Source organism: Dipteris shenzhenensis, chromosome 33, assembly GCF_047967505.1.
Source record: "Dipteris shenzhenensis isolate YYH24624 ecotype China chromosome 33, Dip_SZ_1.0, whole genome shotgun sequence".
NCBI lineage: Eukaryota > Viridiplantae > Streptophyta > Polypodiopsida > Gleicheniales > Dipteridaceae > Dipteris > Dipteris shenzhenensis.
Window position 1 is genome coordinate 31529074 of NC_141628.1, and position 21478 is coordinate 31550551.

At 41.9% G+C, this 21478-nt stretch overlaps 1 protein-coding gene across 5 annotated transcripts; it reads left to right on the plus strand.

Annotated features, from left to right (window-relative positions):
* Positions 1 to 7753: 7753 nt before the first annotated feature.
* Positions 7754 to 18732, plus strand: LOC147879969 (uncharacterized). 5 transcript variants are annotated; one of them, XM_087371837.1, is made up of 12 exons: positions 7754 to 8694; positions 8782 to 8904; positions 9678 to 9744; positions 9871 to 9992; positions 15935 to 15965; positions 16077 to 16153; positions 16579 to 16671; positions 16843 to 17256; positions 17348 to 17460; positions 17666 to 17786; positions 17898 to 18134; positions 18235 to 18732. In XM_087371837.1, the coding sequence occupies exons 1-12, from the start codon at positions 8554 to 8556 to the stop codon at positions 18364 to 18366; spliced, it is 1671 nt and encodes a 556-aa protein (XP_087227963.1). In that variant the 5' UTR covers positions 7754 to 8553; the 3' UTR covers positions 18367 to 18732. The 5 variants fall into 5 exon arrangements, with proteins under 5 accessions (XP_087227963.1, XP_087227960.1, XP_087227962.1 ...); XM_087371834.1 differs by having other exon boundaries at positions 15935 to 16153; XM_087371836.1 differs by having other exon boundaries at positions 15935 to 16126.
* Positions 18733 to 21478: the final 2746 nt, after the last annotated feature.

Below are 21478 nucleotides of genomic sequence, written 5' to 3' on the forward strand. Positions count from 1 at the left end.
GCTTAGCTCACCATGATCTATCCTTTACCAACTAGGCCTACCTCATTATCACTTTTATGTAGGTTGGTTACATCACCCTGCATAAAAGTATTTATCCTATTAGTTTTGTGATGTCAAGGGGTCATCTTAATCAGCGTATTGTTCCTACAAACTTTTATAATATCCCTCTTTCTCTTGTTCTCCATGTTCATTTCCATTACTGGGGCTGTTATTTTATTTGAGTACTTGTCCCAAAAGAATCCTTTTGCATTTTGCAACTGCCATAGCTTGACAGCGTTTTGGAAATTAGGGCATCATCAATAATATTGAGGCATAATTTGTCTATATGCTAGGATGAGGCATAAAAGTATCATATTGGTTGGTATCCTCATGCAAAATAAATGAATATGGCTAGGCTATGGCATAACTATATCCTCCTTTGATGAACACTTTAATCAGCCTTCCTTACATGTGGCATGAGCCCATGAGTCATCCTGCTATTGGGATATCTTGGATTTGAAGGTTGTGTGATCCTCATGTGATTATATGGGCATCATGGCATCATTGATTATTCTCAGGAACATGATGATCTTGTGATCTAGTTTCAAAAGGAAGAACATCATGATGCTCTTCACCATATGCATCTTCTACATGGGATCCATTCCTTTTACCTACTTGGTCTTCTTGATTCCTTCCTTTTATGTGACTTTTTGTTGAACCGTAAATTGCCTAATGTATTGACCATATATTTCCTGGTTCAAGGTCTTATAGTGGCGATGCATTTCCTTTACAAATTTTGAGGACTGTTCATCATCTTAAGCTAAGTACCACCATCCATGTCTAGCTTCATTCTATCCCCAAAACCTTTGTCCTCAACTTTGCATCCATAACACATGATAGGGTGTTACCTGGTGTTACCAAACCAACATGTGGATTTGCAATAACAAGAGGCTATTTGGCATTGTTGCCACAATTGAAATCAACATGTTGTTGCTCCAACCATAATATACATCATGTATATTAGCATCTCGAAGTAGTGAAGCATCATTGGGATTATTGCCTAGTTGTGCAAAGTGTCATTGTCTTGTTGACCACATGAAAATTCAGCATGTGTCCTCTTCTATATTTGTCCTTATATTATCCTTTCAATGAGCATGTGTTTCTTACCCATGCAAGGCATTTAGTGCTTAGTGCTTGCTAGCTTATTGCATCGAAGCCTTGGGGTAACTCTCGTGAATAGAATAAAACTTCTCTAGAAAGGCAAATGATATGGAACTAGCACATGTCACATCCCATGTAACCCGATGACATAATGGCACCTTGTAAGGATAGCATCTTAGCCATTTGTGTGTTCATAAACTAAACATTAGCCCAATGATAGATATTACACACGATGTAGTAGCCCATGAAATGTGGCAAACATGGCAAACATGTTGATGTGGTAGTCCTATGACATGCAATAACATGCTAGAGTAGAAAATATGCATATACATACATACATACATACATATGTATACATACCCTCAATGCATGAGATATAAATATATTCAAAGATAGCTGAGTACTTGGCCATTTCAATTCTATAGAAGCTAATATCTTAGTTGATAATTAGCTTCCTCTCAAGCCTCAATAGGTACAAGGACAATGTATGTGATTGTAGTGAAGAGCAATAAATCATCCATTATAAACCAACACGTGCCCCATATTCCCATATCGAATGAGCTAAAAGGAGGATGACTCGAGCATGACAACTCTGTCGATTTTATCCATGAACCCTTTGTAGGTGTGGGATGATTTATAAGGACACATCCAACTACAAAAAATTATACTTTAAAATCTATACATACACGTACGCGTGCGCACACACACACATATGCATATATGTGTGTATATATATATATATAAGTTCTTCTAAAAGGATTTATGTATATATTTAGAGTATTTTTGCATATATATAGATATATATATTTGTGTATATATATGCATGTGTGTGTGAGTGTGTGTGCGCACATGCATGCATGCATGTATGTACATATGTATGTGCTTGTGCCTATAGGTGACCTATGAGATGAAAAATGGGAGAGTCCTATTAATTGTGGAGAAAGAAAGAGGGGTGAACAGTGAGATTCCAAGGCCTATGGCTGTTGTGAAAAAACTCTCTCCTGCGATTAACCTATGGACACCTCGAGAATGTTCTTCACTGACTTCCGGCAACTATATAGGTCTAAGGACCTATCTATAAGGCACCCTCTGATCTACGAGGTGCACTCTTGCTCTGTGAGCACCCTTTGTTGCCTCCTCTGGGAGCAGGGCCAGTAGGAGCAGCCCGTGGGCAAATAGAGAGAGTAATGGTCACGAAAGCATCTCCTTGCATTAATTCTTCCTCTGCTTCTTCTCCTCCTCCTTCCCATAAGGGCTACACCAATTCTCAAATGGTCAAAGAATAGAATGGATCGCGTTCGATGGGTGGCAGGGTGTGGTAATCCAAATTGTGATGTGGCTGTCAGGCACGGCCAGAGCAAGTCATAGCTTGGTAGGTTATAGCTTAATCAGGCAAGCATGTAAAGATAGGGATGAAATGAGAGCAATAGAAGTGCACAGCAAGAAGGAACAAGAACAAGATGAATAGGTATTCTTACCATGAATAGGCAACAAATCAAATGTTGTATGATTTTTATCTGGGAAAATAGGGATCGAATGGGAGTTGTAGTAGGCAAATTTGAGATTCCATGAGTGAGATATAGATTTTAGAAATAGAGTGTATGTGCATGTGTCTATATGTAGATATGTGTATACACACAGGCATTTGTATGCTTGTATGTGATATACATATGTGCATACACACATATATATGCACATATGTACGTACATAAATATGAGTGCTCATATGTACATATATATGTGTGCTCATATGAGTTCTCATATGTGCATAAAAACAGATGCACATATGCATGATATTATGTGCATACAAGCATAGGCACATATGAGTGCTCGTATTTGCATACATATCTTTGTATATATGTGCATATATTTGTTCACACACACACACACACACAACACATATTTGTTCATACACACATATATTTGTACATGCACATATATACATATGTACATTCGAATGTGTGTATGTATGTAGATACATGTGTATGCATGCATTTACATACGTACGTATGTATATATGTATGTAAGTACGTACAAGCATCTATATATATCCGTGCATATTTATGTACATACGTACATAAATATGTAATATGTAAGTATGCACAAGCATCTATATGTATCCGTGCATATACATACATATATATGTGAATTCGTACATATTTGTGTATATGTGTGTACATACATACATGTGTATGTATGTATGTGCAAACACATGTATGTATGTATGCACATATGTATGTCCATAGGTACTTATAGATTTTTGTACATATACATGTGTGCATGTATGTATATACATATGTACCTACATGCCTATGTACACATATATATGTATGTATGCATGTATGTAAGTATGTATGTATGTATATACATGTATACTTATCTATATAGATATGTATGTATATATGTACACATACATACATCTATATCTACGTACATACATGCATATGTGTGTATGTATGTGTGTGCACACATACATATGTGCATACATACATATGTTTGTGCATAAATATGTATATGTGCATAGGTGCATCCATCCATGTGCATACACATACATTCATAAATATGTGTGCATGTGTGCATGCATGCATATGTACATATAGATGTAAATACATACGTATATACAAGTACATGTGTGCATGCATGTATATGTACATATGAATGCAAATACATATGTACATACGTGTGTGTGTGTGTGTGTTTATGTGTGTGTGTATGTGAGAGAGAGAGAGAGAGAGAGAGAGATGTGGATGCATGTCATCAGTCAAAAACTTCCTTGCCGATTGGGGTTGATATACTATAGATGCTTCTGTTGGATTGGATACAACTACCCAGCATGCTTCTCAAATGTTGGATTTTGGTTCTTCCTCCATATGGGGTAGTGCTTCTGCTACATTTGTGCTCAAGGATCGTCACCCTTTGATGCAAGTAGCTTTTGAGTCTCCTCCAAAAGTTCCGGATACCCGTATACGTGAAGAAAACACAAGGGTCCAAAGAAAGTTTATTTTGATGATGGTTCTGTTAAGCCTTTAAATTTGTTTTTAGCTCAGAATGGGACTGCTTTGGAGGATGTGGTCTTCATGTCCTCTCCTCCAACATCCTAGATACTTGTACTTACTTCTCTATGACATTTTGGGATGTTTGATCCTGTCCTTTGGGCCAGGGTTACTCTTTTTCTTTTTGTAACTTTTGTGGGTTTTTACCTCTTTTGAGGTTTTCCACTTGATAATAAAAGCTTTACTAAAAATGTGTGCATGTGCATGCGCATGCATGAATGCGCGTGCATGTGTGTGTGCATGTGCATATGCACGCACATACTTGCAGCACACGTGCACACGCGTGTGTGTGTTACTTACTATTTTGATAAATCTATACCTCCACCATTCCACATTCTTAGTCAAAACTTTTAGAAGGCCCTCGGCAGTAGCCCAATATTGCCTCATACGACTATGTTCACAATTGCATAATGATAAAAGGTGCAGCAATGGGGATTATCAAGGCTAGTTCATGTCTTAAGATTCTCTTGTTTCCTTGTTTGGATATCTAAATGATTACTCTAGGTGCATTTCTAAGTGGAGAATCCAAGCAAGCAATCTCTTGAAGATTTTTCAAATGGTAAACACCCAAAAGATAACTTCTTCTTTGATCAAGTATCCTGGTAGTTCCTCTTACAATCCTCATATCAATCCAACATATTTAAGTAAAGGTATACAAGAAAAGTCAAGAATACTATATCCTTCATCACAAGGTATGCAAGTGTACTCCCCCAAGTTGCTATCATCCTTTTCCACAAAGTCATGCGCAAGATTTTACCTTGCAAATCCGATGGAGAGGCGTGTGAACTCACCCAACACCATCACAACAAAACTGAAGGTTAGAAAAATATATTTTTGTTGTGGAAGCCAGGCTTCAATCAGTGGTACCACCACATAGTTGTTATCCATGTCACTCTATCTAGATTAGCAATAAACAAATCTTTGCATTTTAATACTCCAAAAGTAGTCAGAGGTTGGCTCCTAAAAAGTAAATGAAATATTTTCAAATGTTAGAAAAATTCCCATGGGAGTAAACAGAAACCCCAAAATTTTGGGGGACCTTAAGGTAAAGGTATTAATCATGAAATGGAACCCTCTGATTTCCATTTCAAAGTAAGTCATGCCCATATACCTGCAAGATAAAATCTCAAATGGTCTTCAATTCCTGCATCATCAGGGTCAATCCATTCATAAAGTAGAAAGGATTATCTCGCTAAGGGGTGTCACAATAAATTCAGGATCAATGGAAATATGTCTTGACTAACCCCTACATCATACTGTTATTGTAGGAGCTCACTCAGGTGTGTCCCTAGATAATAATAGTGGTTGAAGCTTTAATTAAGTGAGGAGGGGTAGGAGAGAGAGGCGAGTTAGGAAGCTCAAGATGTCAGGACAAACTTGGGGAAGGCTAAAACAAAAAAACTAGTTAAGAAGCTTAAGATTAGATGACACACTTTGATAGCAAATCAACAACAAATGGGCATTCACAACCATTGTTTCATTGCGGTTTACCTATTTTAGAGAAGGCAAAAGGTGCATATGGTTGTTTAATGATTCTTCTATCTTCCTCATCATCACCGCTTGAAATTCTCTAGAGGCATTGGTGGATGTAGGCCATGGCATGTGTTCTCTAATATTAAGTGTTTTTTTTAAAGTAGTGGTGTTCTTAGAATCATGTTAAAGGTTGGCCAGAATGGCCTAAAGTAGGAAGACCAACAATTTTTAAGGTCTAATGATTTAATGGGATCCCATCTTAACTGATAGTGTATTAGGGAAGTCTTTGGGACACACATTCATAGGAACTTAGTGGTTAGTAAATGCTTGATCTAGCATCATGGACATAGAATGGCCCATGCTAGATACCACATGAGCTCATTGTCCATGCTAGCATGTGAGCTATCATTAAAATGTAATAACGGGTTTGAAGAGAGGCAATGGGGGACCCACACAATGTGTGTGTGGACTTGGGAAGGTGGTGCACACTAAAGGTATGTGTACCAATATTTTGCACACTAAGGGTGTGTGTACTAATATGTGTGTGTGTGTTGCAAAATACTATCCTTCCAATGACTCTTTCTTGGCATCTAGTGCCCCAAGGTTTCACAAGTGAATAACCAAGCTACTTATACATGAATGAGAGAGAGAGAGAGAGTTTGGTGTTATAATCAATTGAGTAAATAAGTAGATAAGGGGATTATGTCCCCCTAGGGGAATAGGCTGTGTTGAGAGCTTATACAAATCTTATCCAAAGTTAGGGCATTGAAGTGAAGTACTTACTGTTAGCCATATAATGAGGGAGATGACACCACCATGCATATAATGTGAGCTCCCACCTATAGAAGACTTATCCTCTAGGTTAGTCAAGGATGAGGGAGATGAAACCATCATGCATATAATGTGAGGTCCCACCTATAGAAGACTTGTCATCTAGGTTTGTTGTCATGAACATGAACAAGGGGGATGGCAACCTTGCCATACGTCATTTAGATCAAGTGGCCCGTAGGTTGTATTGTTCATGTGGGCTTGCATCATGGTACAATACTAAGCAACCGTTGGTACCTAAGTTATGTAAAGGTGATTTCATAAGTGAACCGTAGGGTATGTTGGGAGGATATAAACCATGCAATCCAACCTTGGGTAGTTGGAATGGATAAACGAAAATGCAAAGGAAATCTACCATGTTGGGGCAAGAGTTAGTCGGAAGATGAAGGTATAGGGCTAAGAAAATTATTCCAAGAGGTGGGTGCATCAATCATGGGACCAAGCTACTCTCAACATGGGATAAGGTCTAGTTGGCTTATATTAAGGGTTGGCTAGACCCAAAAAAAGACTAGATATACAAAAATTCCACACAAAAAGATGGTTGAATCAACACGGGGACATATTGCTTATGGCTCATGGTGTGAGGGGTAGCTATTGAGAGCTAAACTATCACTTGCTAACATCTTAGACTTTGTCCACCCATGCCTGCCCATGGTGCATTGAATGCAATTTGGTTGTGGGTTGGATGTGGGTGGGCAATCTTGCTTGTCCATGATCCATGGGCGTAATGTGCCCATGTTATGCTATGTTTGTAAACACTCTAAACTATCATCTACTAACAAAGAGGATGGTCCCGCTTGAGTGGAAATGCTAAGAATTGGCGTTCTTTCCCACACCCCATGGTGTGCCTCGACTTTCATAGGGCTGCATCTTGGCATTTGATTGCCCCGTTGTCGAAGAAAAATATGAGTCTCCGAGCGGGCAATTCTGGTGCGATGTTCCTCTATCAATCAACCTTCCAAGCCAATAGGCACCTGAATCTGACTGTGAACGGTGTAGGACAGGGTTGGAGGCGGGTCCAAGAAGGGGAACGAGAGTGAGGAGAGTGGTGAGTGGGAACCGAAGTGCGTTCGAAAGATGCAAAGTGGTGCGGGTTTCTATGGAGTTGGAGTTGACTATGGTGTTGACTAGGGTAGGGTTAGGAAGCAATGAGTGATGATGATGATGAAAGGAAGTATTTATGTCACCGCCATCGCCATAGCCATAGCCATAGCCATAGCCATCGCCATAGCCATCTTCTTCTTCTTCCTTTCCTTATCTTCTCCGAATTGCACCTCCATCTTCTGCTTTCTCGATTCCATTGCCTCTCTTCCCTTTCCCCAGATCCAGTTTTTCCGTCTCTTGGTCGCACAGCTGCTGCTCCTTTGTCAAGATAGCGCCTTGGTGCTCTCACGCACGCCCAAATATTTGCCATTTGCTCTGCAGACGATTGGGATTGGGATTGTCGAGGTCTCTCCCGTGGAGTGAACTGCTCACGGAACTGATCTCAATGCTTTTTCGTTTTTGCTAGCGCTGTTGGCAGCCAGCAGGACGTGATCCCTGGCCATGCCGCAAGCGAAACGCACAAGAAAACGATCCGTTTGGGCACGCATTTTCGTGTTTGAGAGTGGGGAGACAGACAGATGGAGTTGCAAGTCGCAACGTAGTAGATTTTCTTGGTTCTGTGTGGGACGATTGAGGGATTGCACGCAATCCCTGCAGATTTCCTGAAAACGCGTTTGCATCCAAATCTTCTTGCTCAGCTCGCTTTATTCGATCGGGGAACCTTTTTGCTACCAGCGCAATCTCCCTCTGTATCTCCCTTGGCTGTCGTTTCGACTTGATACGCCTGAATGCGAAAACGCATCCCAAGCTCCAAGTTCCAAACGTTCGTGGCAAGCTATCCTGTATTTCGCAAAATGCCGCAGCTGATGTTTCTGATCGGCTGGTATGATCGCGCGATGGGAGGCTGCAGTCGTTATGCTGGTGGGGCGCGAAGCTCAGAGATTGGCTGAAATCCTGGGCTGAAATCCTGGATAAACGCTGTTGGTGGCTGTGAAAGAGCGTTTCATGATCAGAAATGGACGTAAGCTTCCCTGCATTTCCTCCCCAAATATTACCAAGGCGATGGACTTCTACGTATGGATGGATCCCGATTGCTGGAGGTTTCACGTCGTTTGCTCTCGCATTTATGGCGGGAGCTAACGATATTCCAACTTCGGTAAGTTTTGAACTTTGAGAGAATTTCGACAAGTCCAAATGACAATCGTCCCAGATGCTTAATGTCTATGATTTGTTTTGTTTGCAGTTCGGTGCATCGGTGGGCTCAGGCACGCTGACGTTACGACAATCGGTGGTTTTAGCCTTCATCATGGAGATTGCAGGGGCTACCCTTCTCGGAGATCGTAGCATCGACGGAACAGAATCAAGCGTAAGAATTGAATCACCCAGTGCGATTCTCTGGACCGCGTTTCGGAAGAGATCTATTGTTTAACTTCAATGCTTCCGAGCTAAGGTAGGAACGTTTATATCACGATGCTTGCTACGTCGGGCCATTGGTGTTTGTGCTCTTCTGCCGAGGCTCGTCAAGGCCTACTACTACAATAAAAGAAGCTTGAAGTCAGTTGCTGTTCCGATGATGCATTCTCTTATAATACCTTTGGCTATAATAGTACCGACAGATTTCCTGAATTTTACTGTATGCCGAAAACGTCAGTACCTGTTCTATCAGGAACCCTTCTCGGTAATGGAGGCTCCAGAAACTATTCACCTGTTTCCTTAGGGTAGTAATGCTACAAAGGCCTACTACTACAATAAAAGAAGCTTGAAGTCAGTTGCTGTTCCGATGATGCATTCTCTTATAATACCTTTGGCTATAATAGTACCGACAGATTTCCTGAATTTTTCTGTATGCCGAAAAAGTCAGTACCTGTTCTATCAGGAACCCTTCTCGGTAATGGAGGCTTCAGAAACTATTCACCTGTTTCCTTAGGGTAGTAATGCTACATTGCCACCTCTGCTATAATACTTTTTTCAAGTTCATAACTCGTATGCAGTCCTGAATTCATCCGCCACCTGCCCGTTTCTTGCAAACTTCCCACCTCCCAAAATTCCACATGCCCATGATTATGATTATGCGCAAGTGCCATATATATGCCTATATCCAGCTAGTCAAAGTTTCAAGTTTGTTTTTGCTATATGCAGATACTGAAAGAAAGGCCTGCTTTGGATCTTATGATGTGGGGCTTTATGATTGCCATAATTGCAGCAAGTATGTATCCTTTACCATAGATCTCGCTCTGTGCAAGGCTATCTGTGGTTTAGTTTGTCTTTACTATCAAGACCTTCCACCTATTCCTTTCCAGGTTCTTTCACATTGGGTTTGATTTTTTTGTAGCAATGTGGCTTGCTCTAGCAAACTACATGGAGATGCCGGTGACTTCATCTCTCTCCATCAAGGGGACCATTATTGGAATAGCGCTTACTACACAAGGATTTAATTCAATATATTGGAGTAAGGTGAGAATTTATAAGGTCATGCATTTTAGATGACTTGTTGAGAAGCTCATGCATTCTTTTGTGTGTGTGTGCGCAAACTTTATCACTGGTCTCTTTTTTCCCTCTCTCTCTCATAAATTTTTCAAAAGCATCATAATACCTTATTGAGACTTCTAGTGACAGAGAAAAGCATGTGCACACACACAAATATGTAGGTCCGCATGCATGCACTCATGTACATGGAGATATATATCATATGGGAGAAACTCAGTACGAAGACTGTGTATAAATGGATGCTCGAGTATGTGTGGGTGTGTGGATTTGTATGTGTGAGAGCATGCTTTTATACTATGGTCTACACCCACTGTTGGGCGCTGATGACGTCAGTGGGGATGTCATAGTAGCTAGTCCCTACTATGCGTGATGGAGTTTATGGGTTTTTATTTTATGAGTGACTCTCATGAGATTGAAATTGCACTATGTTGTGTTTTTAGAGGATGAGTTTGGGAATGTTCTTGGATTCATCTAGGTATATATCATATGGGAGAGATCGGGAGGCCTCACAGGCCTATGGGACAAAGTACAATCCTGAAGTAACTTATACAAGCAACTATGGGCTGAGGCAAGGTTATGTTAAGGCCCTTGCTGAGGGCTTACCTAAGAATCTCAAAACTAGTACTCAAAACACAAAAATCTCGAGTATCATCTATGATCTTGGCCACCTTGGGAGTGGCGATAGAAACTCAATACGAAGACCTTAGTATAAATGAATGCTCAAGGATGTGTTGGTGTGTGGATATGTATATGTGTGAGCATATGTTATACTATGTCTACATCCATCATTGGGTGCTGATGACATTGGTGGGGATGTGATTGTAGCTAGTCTTTGCTATGCGAGATGGAGCTATGGTTTTCAACCTTGTTAATACTGTCATGAGATAGAAACTGCTCTATGTGTAGTGCTTTTAGAGGATGAGTTTGGGCACGTTCTTCGATTCATCTAGATATATACATAATTGGGACTTGTGAAAATGCATCTTCAAGTACACATATGATTTAATTAGCTCAATCAGCTTTCCAGAAAGTGTGAAATCCTTGCGTTAAAGTTGAGCTTCATTAGTGTTAAAGATCATAAGCTTGGTTTTACCTAGGTGACCTTCATGTCTCTACTTACATAAAAGGCTTGCAAAACATCTATCGTCTCTTTGTTGAAACTGCTTGACTATCATGAGATTGAAATTGCACTATGTTGTATTTTTAGAGGATGGGTTTGGGAATGTTCCTGGACTCATCTAGGTATATATCGTCCCTTTGTTGTCGTTTGAGGTCAGCAAGATCATAAGCTTGGTTTTACCTAGGTGACCTTCATGTCTCTACTTACATAGAAGGCTTGCAAAACATCTATCGTCTCTTTGTTGAAACTGCTTGACTATCATGAGATTGAAATTGCACTATGTTGTATTTTTAGAGGATGAGTTTGGGAATGTTCCTGGACTCATCTAGGTATATATCGTCCCTTTGTTGTCGTTTGAGATCAGCACCACGTCATCAACATATAGGAAGATTGGTATGACAATATGTGCTAGGATCAAACGTCGATCATGTAGTAACTCATGGATGTAAAGGCTAAAGAGAGTGGGTGCATCTCAGCTTCTCCCCAATGGTGTTGCTCATCCCCTTTGACAGCCCCTATGTGGTACTCTCTCATATAGAGCCATGGCTACCCATGTAGCATCATGTGCTATGCCCAAAGCTTGGCATAGTGGGATGATGCGAGCTCATGATGCTGAATCGAAGACCTTTTAGAAGTCCGCAGAGAAGGAATATAATGTTTGCTTTCGGTGTTAAGCTTACTCTATGATGGCTTTGAGGGTAGAGATGTGGTCCAATGTGGAGTAGTCTCGTCAAAAGTCTGCCTCGCAATTGCTCGTATGTCCACGCTCTCAGCATGCTCATTGATGTGTATCTCAAAGTGACCCATACACCTTGGCATGGTCATTGGTCATTTCCTTACCTCCTTCCGTTTGTCACTGCACTTCGCACTTTGTTAGGAATTGCCCAAAGTGGGCAGCAAATCATAGGCTCACTGTGGGTTTAAAAGCGGAATATATGTACTAGGCATCTACCGTTGAGGATAAATAAGATGTTCCCAAGTCAGATGAAAGATACTCGGTTAGGTATGTGGTGCAAGAGAGTGCCATGCAGCCTTCGAAGTCCTCAACAGAAAAGAAAGTGAAGCAAGACGGGGCACAGGAGAAGGCCATCATTTCTCGGACGTTTCTCATGGAAGAAGAATGGAAGATGGTTGGTAGGAAGGGCAAAATGTTGCATGCTTCATTTGAAAAGACGACGGCATTACCAGCTTCAGTGTTAGGAGATGCGAGCTCAGCATTCATGAGAAGAATGGAATGGCCAACAATGATCGTCCAGTAGTTATTTGCATACATGGGATCTATGAGGTCATGAATTAAAGAGTTGTGGGATTTGAGAGAGAGAGAGAGAGAGAGAGAGAGAGAGAGAGAGAGAGAGAGAGAGAGAGAGAGAGAGAATCCACATCAATGCAGAATGCAAAAAAATGCAAAATGGCTAAATCCTAAGTACAACATAGTCATATCTCGACTATATATATCAATCTCAGCATCATCGTTGACATCATCATAACCATCATCATCATCATTAGCAGCAGCAAGACATCAGGATGTATGAGGTTGTGGAAGTGGAGGCATGAGGTTAGCAATAGAGCACAGTCGCTCCTCCCAAGGGTGGAGTCTTGGTACGTCTCTTGGTCATAGCTCTGCGTCTAACCAGGGCCACTGTGACCCCCGTCGGTCGAGCTTCGACCCTAAACAAGGAGAGGATGTCCCCAAGTATGATCTGTGAGTCAACCCTTTGTTTGAGCTGTCGGGTCACAGGCTCCGGGTCACGATCATGTTGAGGTCTCGCCTCGTGGGGGTCTATGTGATCTGGCTGAAAGAACTCCGCGATAGGGCTTTGAGAGGTATTAGTCGAGGAAGAAGTCCGCTCCTGTCTCCGTGCTCGGAGTATCCTATTGCGGTGTCTGAGCACTTCATGAATGAAACCAAACAACGCTGGTCTGGGTAGGAGAGGAAACGGGCCAAAACATAACTATCTCTAAAGAGGCAGTAGAAACGCCCTTAGATCTCAAAGTAAACAGGATACCTAAAGATGAAATGATCCTCTGTCTCAACGATGTCACATAGTGTGCATATGCACCTCTCCCTGGGTAACCGCTCTGCTTTGCCGCTCTCGATATGAAGTGTGTGTGAAGAGACCCGGAACTGCCCAAGAGAGATCCTCAACGAGTGGGGTAGGTGAATCTGCGTGTATCCTGGTGGATCAATGAAACCCTCCGTTGTGATATGTAAGAACTCTGTAGAAGCCCAGCTTCACTGGAAGATCACTCGGGCCCAACCAAGTCCGGAATGTGTGTAGTTGTAGTAGATCCTCACGGATAACTTGGTTGACCTCGTGTGATAGGAGGGGAGAGAAAGGAGCATCCATGTTGTACTGGAAAGGAGGTAGTTTGTCCATGTGAGCCCTAGTCCTGCAAACCGTCTCTTTGTGCATGCATACCAACACCTCTGGTCTCCCCTTGCTGCAAGTGCCATAGAAGAGGACAATGCTAGCCATGGTATCCTGCTACGTCCGGATGTGTAATCCCCATACTCCCTAACTCGGTACATATACGTAATGATCTGAAATGCAGCATCTAGCTGTAATGGGGGTGACCCAAACTCCGAACCGAATGATCCGGTGAGGGACGGATGGCTTACCACGGATCATCCGTGATAACATGAGAACCTGTAGCTGCTCTACCTTGGCCCACTCTGTATCCGACAAGTCTGGCCCCCAGCATGGACTGCCATACATCCCTGTTGGGTGGACCAAGGAGTCAAAAAGCAACCCTTTGGTCCGTGGATCCTGAAAGTGAGAGCGGAAGCATTGCCTCTCTAGCCTAGCCAATGAAGCATATCCTCTGCTTAGGCCGCGTGCATGCATCGTGGGTCTCATAGTGAAGATGGGCTCGGAAAAGACGACCCTAGGATAAGTGTATGATGAAACTACCTCAATAGGAGACCCATCAAATGCTCATCGCGCATGATGGCTTGAGATTTATTGAAGATCATAACCTTGGTTTTACCCAAGTTGACTTTCAAATCATGAGACTTACAAAAGGACTGTAGTGCGTCAAGGTGTCTGTGGAGCCCCTCTGCTGAGGAAGACAAGAGAGCCACGTCATTTGCGTAAAGTAATATGTGGATGAGTGTGCCGCGAGAGAGCAACCTACCCCACCCTGTGCTTGCATCCATAGTTTTTTCCATACGTGACCATTCACATACGTCATATGAGTAGTATGATTGGAGTATGGTTCATCCCCTAGGGCTGAAACATACGTGACCCTAATTTTAATGGCGTGCTATGCCCTCCAAGCTATAGCCCTGCGGTGAACAATTGCCACTATCACTCCTGGAGGGAAGGTCCCCTAATGTGATCTGTGCCTCAGTCTTTTGGTGAGTCTGATGTATCTCTAGCTCGAGTCCTTGCAGCCGGCATCTCCATGAGTCTTGCTGATCGGTGTTGTTTGGCTGGAAAAACTCAGTGATTATACTATGAGTGGAAATTGGCCGTGCACCCTGATCTCGCCTATGTGGCTGAGTCTTGCTGTCGGACAGCCGCATGGATGAAGGCCTCCAACATCTCTAATCTGGGTAGGACACAATTGATATCCTCAAGGAGTGGGGGGAGGTGGATCCATGTGTCTCTTGCCGGATCAATGACGCCCTCTGCTCAAATCCGGATGCAGTGGTCTCTGTGGAAGCTGAGCTTCACAGGGTGCTCACGAGGTGTCAACCAAGTCCTGGATGTGTGTAGCTGTAAGAGACCCCCTCGGATGACCTGGTTCAACTCGTGATATGTGAGCGGGATGGAGGGGCCTCAACTTTGTACTGGAAGGAAGGTAACCTGTCATGCACTTAGAGCAATGGAGAGAGAGAGAGAGAGAGAGAGAGAGAGAGAGAGAGAGAGGGAGAATCTTAGATGTGAGCTCCTCTTCACTCATAAATATTTCACCTAATTACTTTTTTCACTTGAGGGGACCTATTTAGTAGATCCTAAAAATGGATGGAATTTTTGAGAGCCCTGAAAAACAAAAGTTCTTAGTCTAGCGTACAGAGAAAATCACCTCTTTTCATGGTTCTGATGTCTATACCAATGCCTTTGCTAAAGTTGACATTTGTGATCCCTTCTGCCTTCCAAGATGAGTATGTCTTGCGAAGTGGGATGTGCTAACACCCACATTTATAAGATGTAATTTTGGCTTTCCATCAGTTCAGTTCAGACATAACAACTTTTGAAAAGGCTCAAGATCTGAATGAACAAGGAAATTAAGCTAAATAAAAATAGGACTACGTAATAGATTGCATTTAAAGATTAAAATACATTTAATAGATTTAGATGCTCGTTTGGGAGAGACTAAAATGAAATCGTTTAGACTTCACAAGCAGTTGTAGCTTGAATGAAGAGTTTTTGGACATTTTTTGAATTAGCCTTCTCCTTGAGTGCTAGCCTTGGTCATGGCTGAGTCTGCTCTTCACCTCCGGAGTGCCGACAGAAACTCAGTACGAAGACTTTGTATAAATGGATGCTCAAGTATGCGTGGGGGTGTGGATGTGTATGTGTGAGAGCATATTTTTATACTATGGTCTACACCCACTGTTGGACGCTGATGACGTCATTGGGGATGTCATAGTAGCTAGTCCCTGCCATGCGTGATGGAGTTTATGGTTTTCAATCTTATGAGTGACTATCGTGAGATTGAAACTGCACTATGTTGTGTTTTTAGAGGATGAGTTTGGGAATGTTCCTGGATTCATCTAGGTATATACATTTTCAAAGCTGTCCACTTGCAAATACTTATAATGACTAAGGTTTCCTTCATGCAGCATGATTCAGGTTCACTTTTCCATGTTGGAGGTGTTGCATCAATTCTATTATCATGGGTTGTTCCCCCATTGATTGCTACTGTAGCAGCTGCCACCCTTTTTGGTTTTATCAAGCTCATGCTGCTAAGATCACATTTTGCAGAGCGGAGGACCTTACAGGCATTACCTTTCTTTTATGGAGTTACAGTATTGGTACTCATTTTCTTCATCATCTACAGGGTAAAGGGCTTATTTTCTTTTGAAGTGTTGAAAATTTGTCAGCTTTTGATGTGGAGAATGTTGTAAAATGGTATGTATCAGTGGCATAGGTGTAGATATATTTATATCGAGTCAAGAACAGCTTGTCTTTGCAGACCATAAAGCTTTGCATCACTTACTAGGGTTTCAACTTTTTTAAAAAACAGTTTTTGAAATCACCCTCTCCCTTTCTTTGTATGTACTCTGTAGTTTGGATTTCTTCCTGTTTGGGATCTTCTAGCTCTGATCACTTCGATGAGATCTCAAATTTTATGTTTCTGCCTGTCTCTTCTTACCAAGGCACATCATTTTCTTGAAATGATGCTTAGGGAGTGTAGAGAATTTTGTATGATGTTCATCAAGGGGGTACTTTGGTACATTCTGAAAGTTGTGCGCTTGTTTTACAGGGCGCTCCTAGAACAAGCCTACATGATATGCCATCAGGGAAGGCTGCTGTTATTGCAGGCTCGTCAGCTGCATTCGCTGTTTTACTTGCTTTTGTACGTGCTTTTTTTACTTGCTTTTGTACGTGCCTTCAGTTGACATCTGTGATCTGTTGCAAAGTATTTACTAGTCAATAACTTAAGAAACAAAGACAGAGAAAACGATTCTGATGTACAGTGCACTTAACCTTAAGATTCTAAGGGGCGACTTTTCCTTCTTTGCTTCAGTTAATAGTAGTGCCTTTGGCTCGAAAGCGTTTGGGTTGCTTTGAAACGGGGACGAGTCAAAACTCTGGCGCGCAGGATGCTGCTGCATCAGTGTCACAGGATGCTGAGAAAGAAGAAAATGTTCTTGAAAAGGATGTAGAAATAACTCCTGAAGAACTTCTAAGGCAATTTAATGAACTGAGGGTGCTTGGTACAGTTTATGAAGGAGACGAGGAAGAGGGAGGGGACCAGAGTCCTGAAGTTACGGTTACGTGCAGTCCTGTCTGTGGACCAGCAACATTACCTTTGAAGCACTTTCTAGCAGGGACCCCCAACAGAATGTCTTTCAAACGTTTGAGACATTCAAAAAAACAAACCACTCAACAGAAAATGTTGAGATTTCTTTGTAAGAGCAGAGCTTTGACCTTCGACCATGTAAGATTAGGTCTCCCCGAAAACCTCTAGCTTTGTTCCTGTTATTTGCAAATGATCAGGTAACCTAGTTAACACTCACCATCTTTTGCAGAATATTGAGTATGATCGGAAGACTCTTGTACAGCATGCCTTAGCTGAAAAATTCGATGAGAAAGTCGAAGATGTGTTCAGCTTTTTGCTTATCCTTTTAGCATGTTCTACTGCGTAAGTTTGGCTGAGACAGAGTATCTGTTTATATGATATCTAGTTTGATTTCCTTGCATTTGTTAGTTTATCTTGTAAAGTATTTCAACAAAGTGGCACATCTTTATTTGATTTTGATGTGAAGGTTCTGTGTGTGTATCCAAAAACTAGTCTGTATTATACAGTGATCTTGACAATTGCCATCATTCTGATTATTTTGTGACAGTCTTGCTCATGGATCCAATGATGTAGCTTCCATAATGGGTCCATATGCAGCCATTCTTAACATTTTCAAAAACCACAATGCACAATCAGAGGGAATTTTGGCACCTGAATGGGATCTAGATGTAAGCAGGCGTCTCTACCTGTTAATTCCTTGTCTCTTAGTATTGATGGAAGTCTTGATCTAGTCACTTTTTTTTTGTAATGACCTGTAGCTTGTTGTTTTGTGGTTACAGGTCTGGGTCTGCGCTGTAGGGGGTATTGGTGTTAGTGTTGGCTATGCTGTATGGGGATGGAAACTGGTACGGTGTCTTGGAGGCCGTCTGTCTTTCTTAACTCCTTCCAGGGCTTTCACTGCCCAAATTTGCACCGTGGCTACAGTTCTGATGGCTTCCAGAATAGGGTTGCCTGTATCAACTACTCACATACTGGTTGGATCCATTCTAGGTGTATCGGCTGTTGATAGTATCAAGGCATGTTTCTTCTATAACTTGTCAATCATGATGTTCCATTCTCACCACACAAGTTCATTCTGTCCTCCTTGCTGACTGCCTGGTTTATTTGCTGCTGCAGAATATCAACTGGCAACTATTGGGTGCCTTTGTTATGATGTGGGGTTTGACACTCGTGTTCACATGTGGAACCACTGCTGCTCTCTACTCATTCACCATTTTCTCTCCATCAGTTCCAGTAAGCAATGATTGAATTTTTGGCTTTTCTATCCCACAGGAGTGAATGACTTGCTAAAGAGAGAGTATCCTCGGTATCAAGTGGCAGAGGGAATGGATTAAGTGTGATATATGCAGATAAGGAAGTCATTTTGTTTACGGAGGTACAGGATCACCGTTGCCAGTTACTTGTAAATCAGAGGTGGTAGAACAATTTTGGATGGCATTATGACAAAGTTGGATCAATAGTTCTGTGTATAGTGGCAGTAGCACGAAAAATGAATGTATAGTGTTTGGAGTGAACTTATCCCAGAAAGTTAGGTTCAGTTATTGATAAGGTGATATGTTGTGTATACTATTAATAAAAGACACTATACTCTTAAGGTTTAACCATATCTGAAGTTTGAGCTGAGTCTATGATATGTTATGAGGCTGGAAATATGTGTTCTGAGAAATTTTCCTTTCAACAAATTGTGTGCACCATGATTTTTTAGTTGTTTAAAAAACAACATTCATGTTATGCTTAATAAAAGCGGAATAAATTTAAATAAAAACGTGGAATATAAGGCTGCTATAAGAACCATGATACCCTGGAGCAGCAACAATAAGCCTGTACAACCAAGGTATTCATCGATCCTCGTAAAAAAAGTCCTGGTGGATATTACAAAAAGGTTTGCAATATTCATCTATCCTACTGGATTCTTCTCCCCTTGCTCCAATGTAGAGCATAATGTGTATCCAATATCATGCCAAACTCCCACTAGAGAGGTCACTGACCCGGAATGCTATTTACCTTCAGTAGGCTGCATGGTTCCAACTTCAATCAAGCAGTTGTCTACCAATCATCTGTTGCTAATTCCTTTGTTCTACTTGATGAAAGTAGTGCTGTAGCTGGTCCCCTAACTCTAGCTTCCCCGCCTCTATGACCTTGAAGGTCTGGGTTTCTGTGGTCTGTTCCCACCACCCTCAAGGGAACTGTTCTTTTGGAAAATTTGCACTACAATCTTTTAGGGGTTGGTAACACTACGGAGAGGTTCTCCCTTCTCATCTGTCTGCTTGCGAGGTCCTCACAGGTATGGGAGGCCCAACAGTCTCCTTCATTTTCAGAGGTCCTGCCTTCCTCCAATTTCCGAAGGAACTGTCTGTACTGCTGTGCCATTGTACTCACAGGCCTCTCTCCACGTCTATCTTGGGCATTTATGGGACCGTTGTCTACCTTTTTGGCCCTGCAAGGGTCCTAAGGGATGACTTGGTTAGTGAGTTGCTAATCAGGGCCATAGTTTTGAAGTTAGTTCATTTGGTCAATTTGACCTTGCAAATTATGGTTAGTATGAGGCTTAAATGTGGGTTAATAGAAGTTTAAGAACTTCTAATGTGTTTAGGGTTTAAGGTTTTTGTTTGCTTGTGGAGGTCCTAAATGTTTTTTTGTCTTTTATCCTAAAGCTTGTCTTTTGTTAGGTATCTCTCTCTAAAGATGGAGGCTCTCTTTGTCTCTTGAATGACACTACATTTATATTTACTTTTGTCAAAATAGGCACTCGTCCCCACTTTTATTTAATGGCCGATCCACCCCCCCCCAACACACATACACCTTTTCATCTCTTTTCTCTCCTCTCTTTCACTCATGTACCTTTCTCGATATTTCTTCACCTTCACTTGCGTTTTCTCTTTTCCTTTCCTTCCAATTTATACCTATCGTTTTCTTTCACAAGTTTTTCGAAATATTTATTGAGCTACTTACATTTGGACTTATAATGACACTCTAAAAGACAAGGCCATAGTGGGACCCCACCTTGTTTAATTGTAGACTAGCTTGAGATGATAGCGGTTGCATGTAACCCTTAGGTCCTTGACTATTGGTGAGCCTTGCCCTTGAGGAAGGCATTGTGAAGACCCCCTCTATTCTGCTCACGTATCATGCGGCTAACTAAGTCATTTGGGAGGATCTCATATAGTGACACACATAAAGGACTTGGTTAGTCCCTAGTGAGCTTCCTCTCAAGCTTAGCCTGCTATAGAGATCACTGCCAATGGGTATTATAGGGCTTCATCGAGCCGCTAGGCTACACACGGATAACCCCACTCTTCAAGGATTTTAATCAAGTCGTTTTGCATCCCCTCACACCAATTATGAATTGAGGATTGGCTTAAGACATACTTAGAGAGGGCCACATCTACACCATATGTAATCTATAGGAAATTGAGTTGGAGGAGCACTTTGCCTTTAGATGCCCTATGTACTATGAGATTCGAGGCATAGTGCCTAGAAACGGCGTTTCTAGGCATCCGAAATGGTTCGCCGTCGTTTTTGAAACTTGATATGGTGTTTCAGACAGGTATATATATATATATTGCAATGCCTCTAGGGCCTAGTGAGGGGTCGAACTTAGACCCTAGGACACACACATCCACCTCAACCATCGAGTAAGAACCCCATTGGCGGGTAGGGCAGTTTTTGCTCTTCCTCTCCAGCCTCTCCTCTTGCTCTCCTCTCATCCTACAGCCCCCCTCTCAGCCCGCTGCCCCTCCTCCTTGCTCTCCACTCCAGCCTCTCCTCCTTGCCCTCTCCTCTCCTCTCCTCCTTGCTCTCCTTAGCCCGTGCCCTCTTCTCCTTGCCCTCCTCAATCCTTGCCCTCTCCTCTCCCCTTGTTGTATGACATGTATATTAATAATAACTATATATAATATATATTTTATTAACCTTAAAAAATCGAAACTCTGTTTCCACCATTTCTTTTGGTGGCAGAAAGTCCAAAACACCGTTTCTTTCCCGTTTCCGTTTCCTTGTTTTCGAAACTCTTGGGAACTATGATTCGAGGCCATCACCATTGTCCTTTTAGAGAGGATCCCTCTCCATACTGTGAGTTAATTCGGATCAACTGCTCAAGGCTTAGAGACTAGTTGTTGCTAAAGGCTCATAGACAAGGTCAAGGGGCTCAGTCTAACTCCACGTAGAGCATGAACACCGACTGAGTTCTTAGTCGAATAGCAGGGACCAACAATCCCTATGGAGATGGCATAGGTGAGACTTGGAGCCAGAGACGCGAATCCACCAATGTGTCGATGCACCGATGAGGCTTATCGATCTTCCCTTCATGTTTGCCAGTCAAGGGGACAACTGATGGTGTAGAGAAAGGTACTTGTCCAAC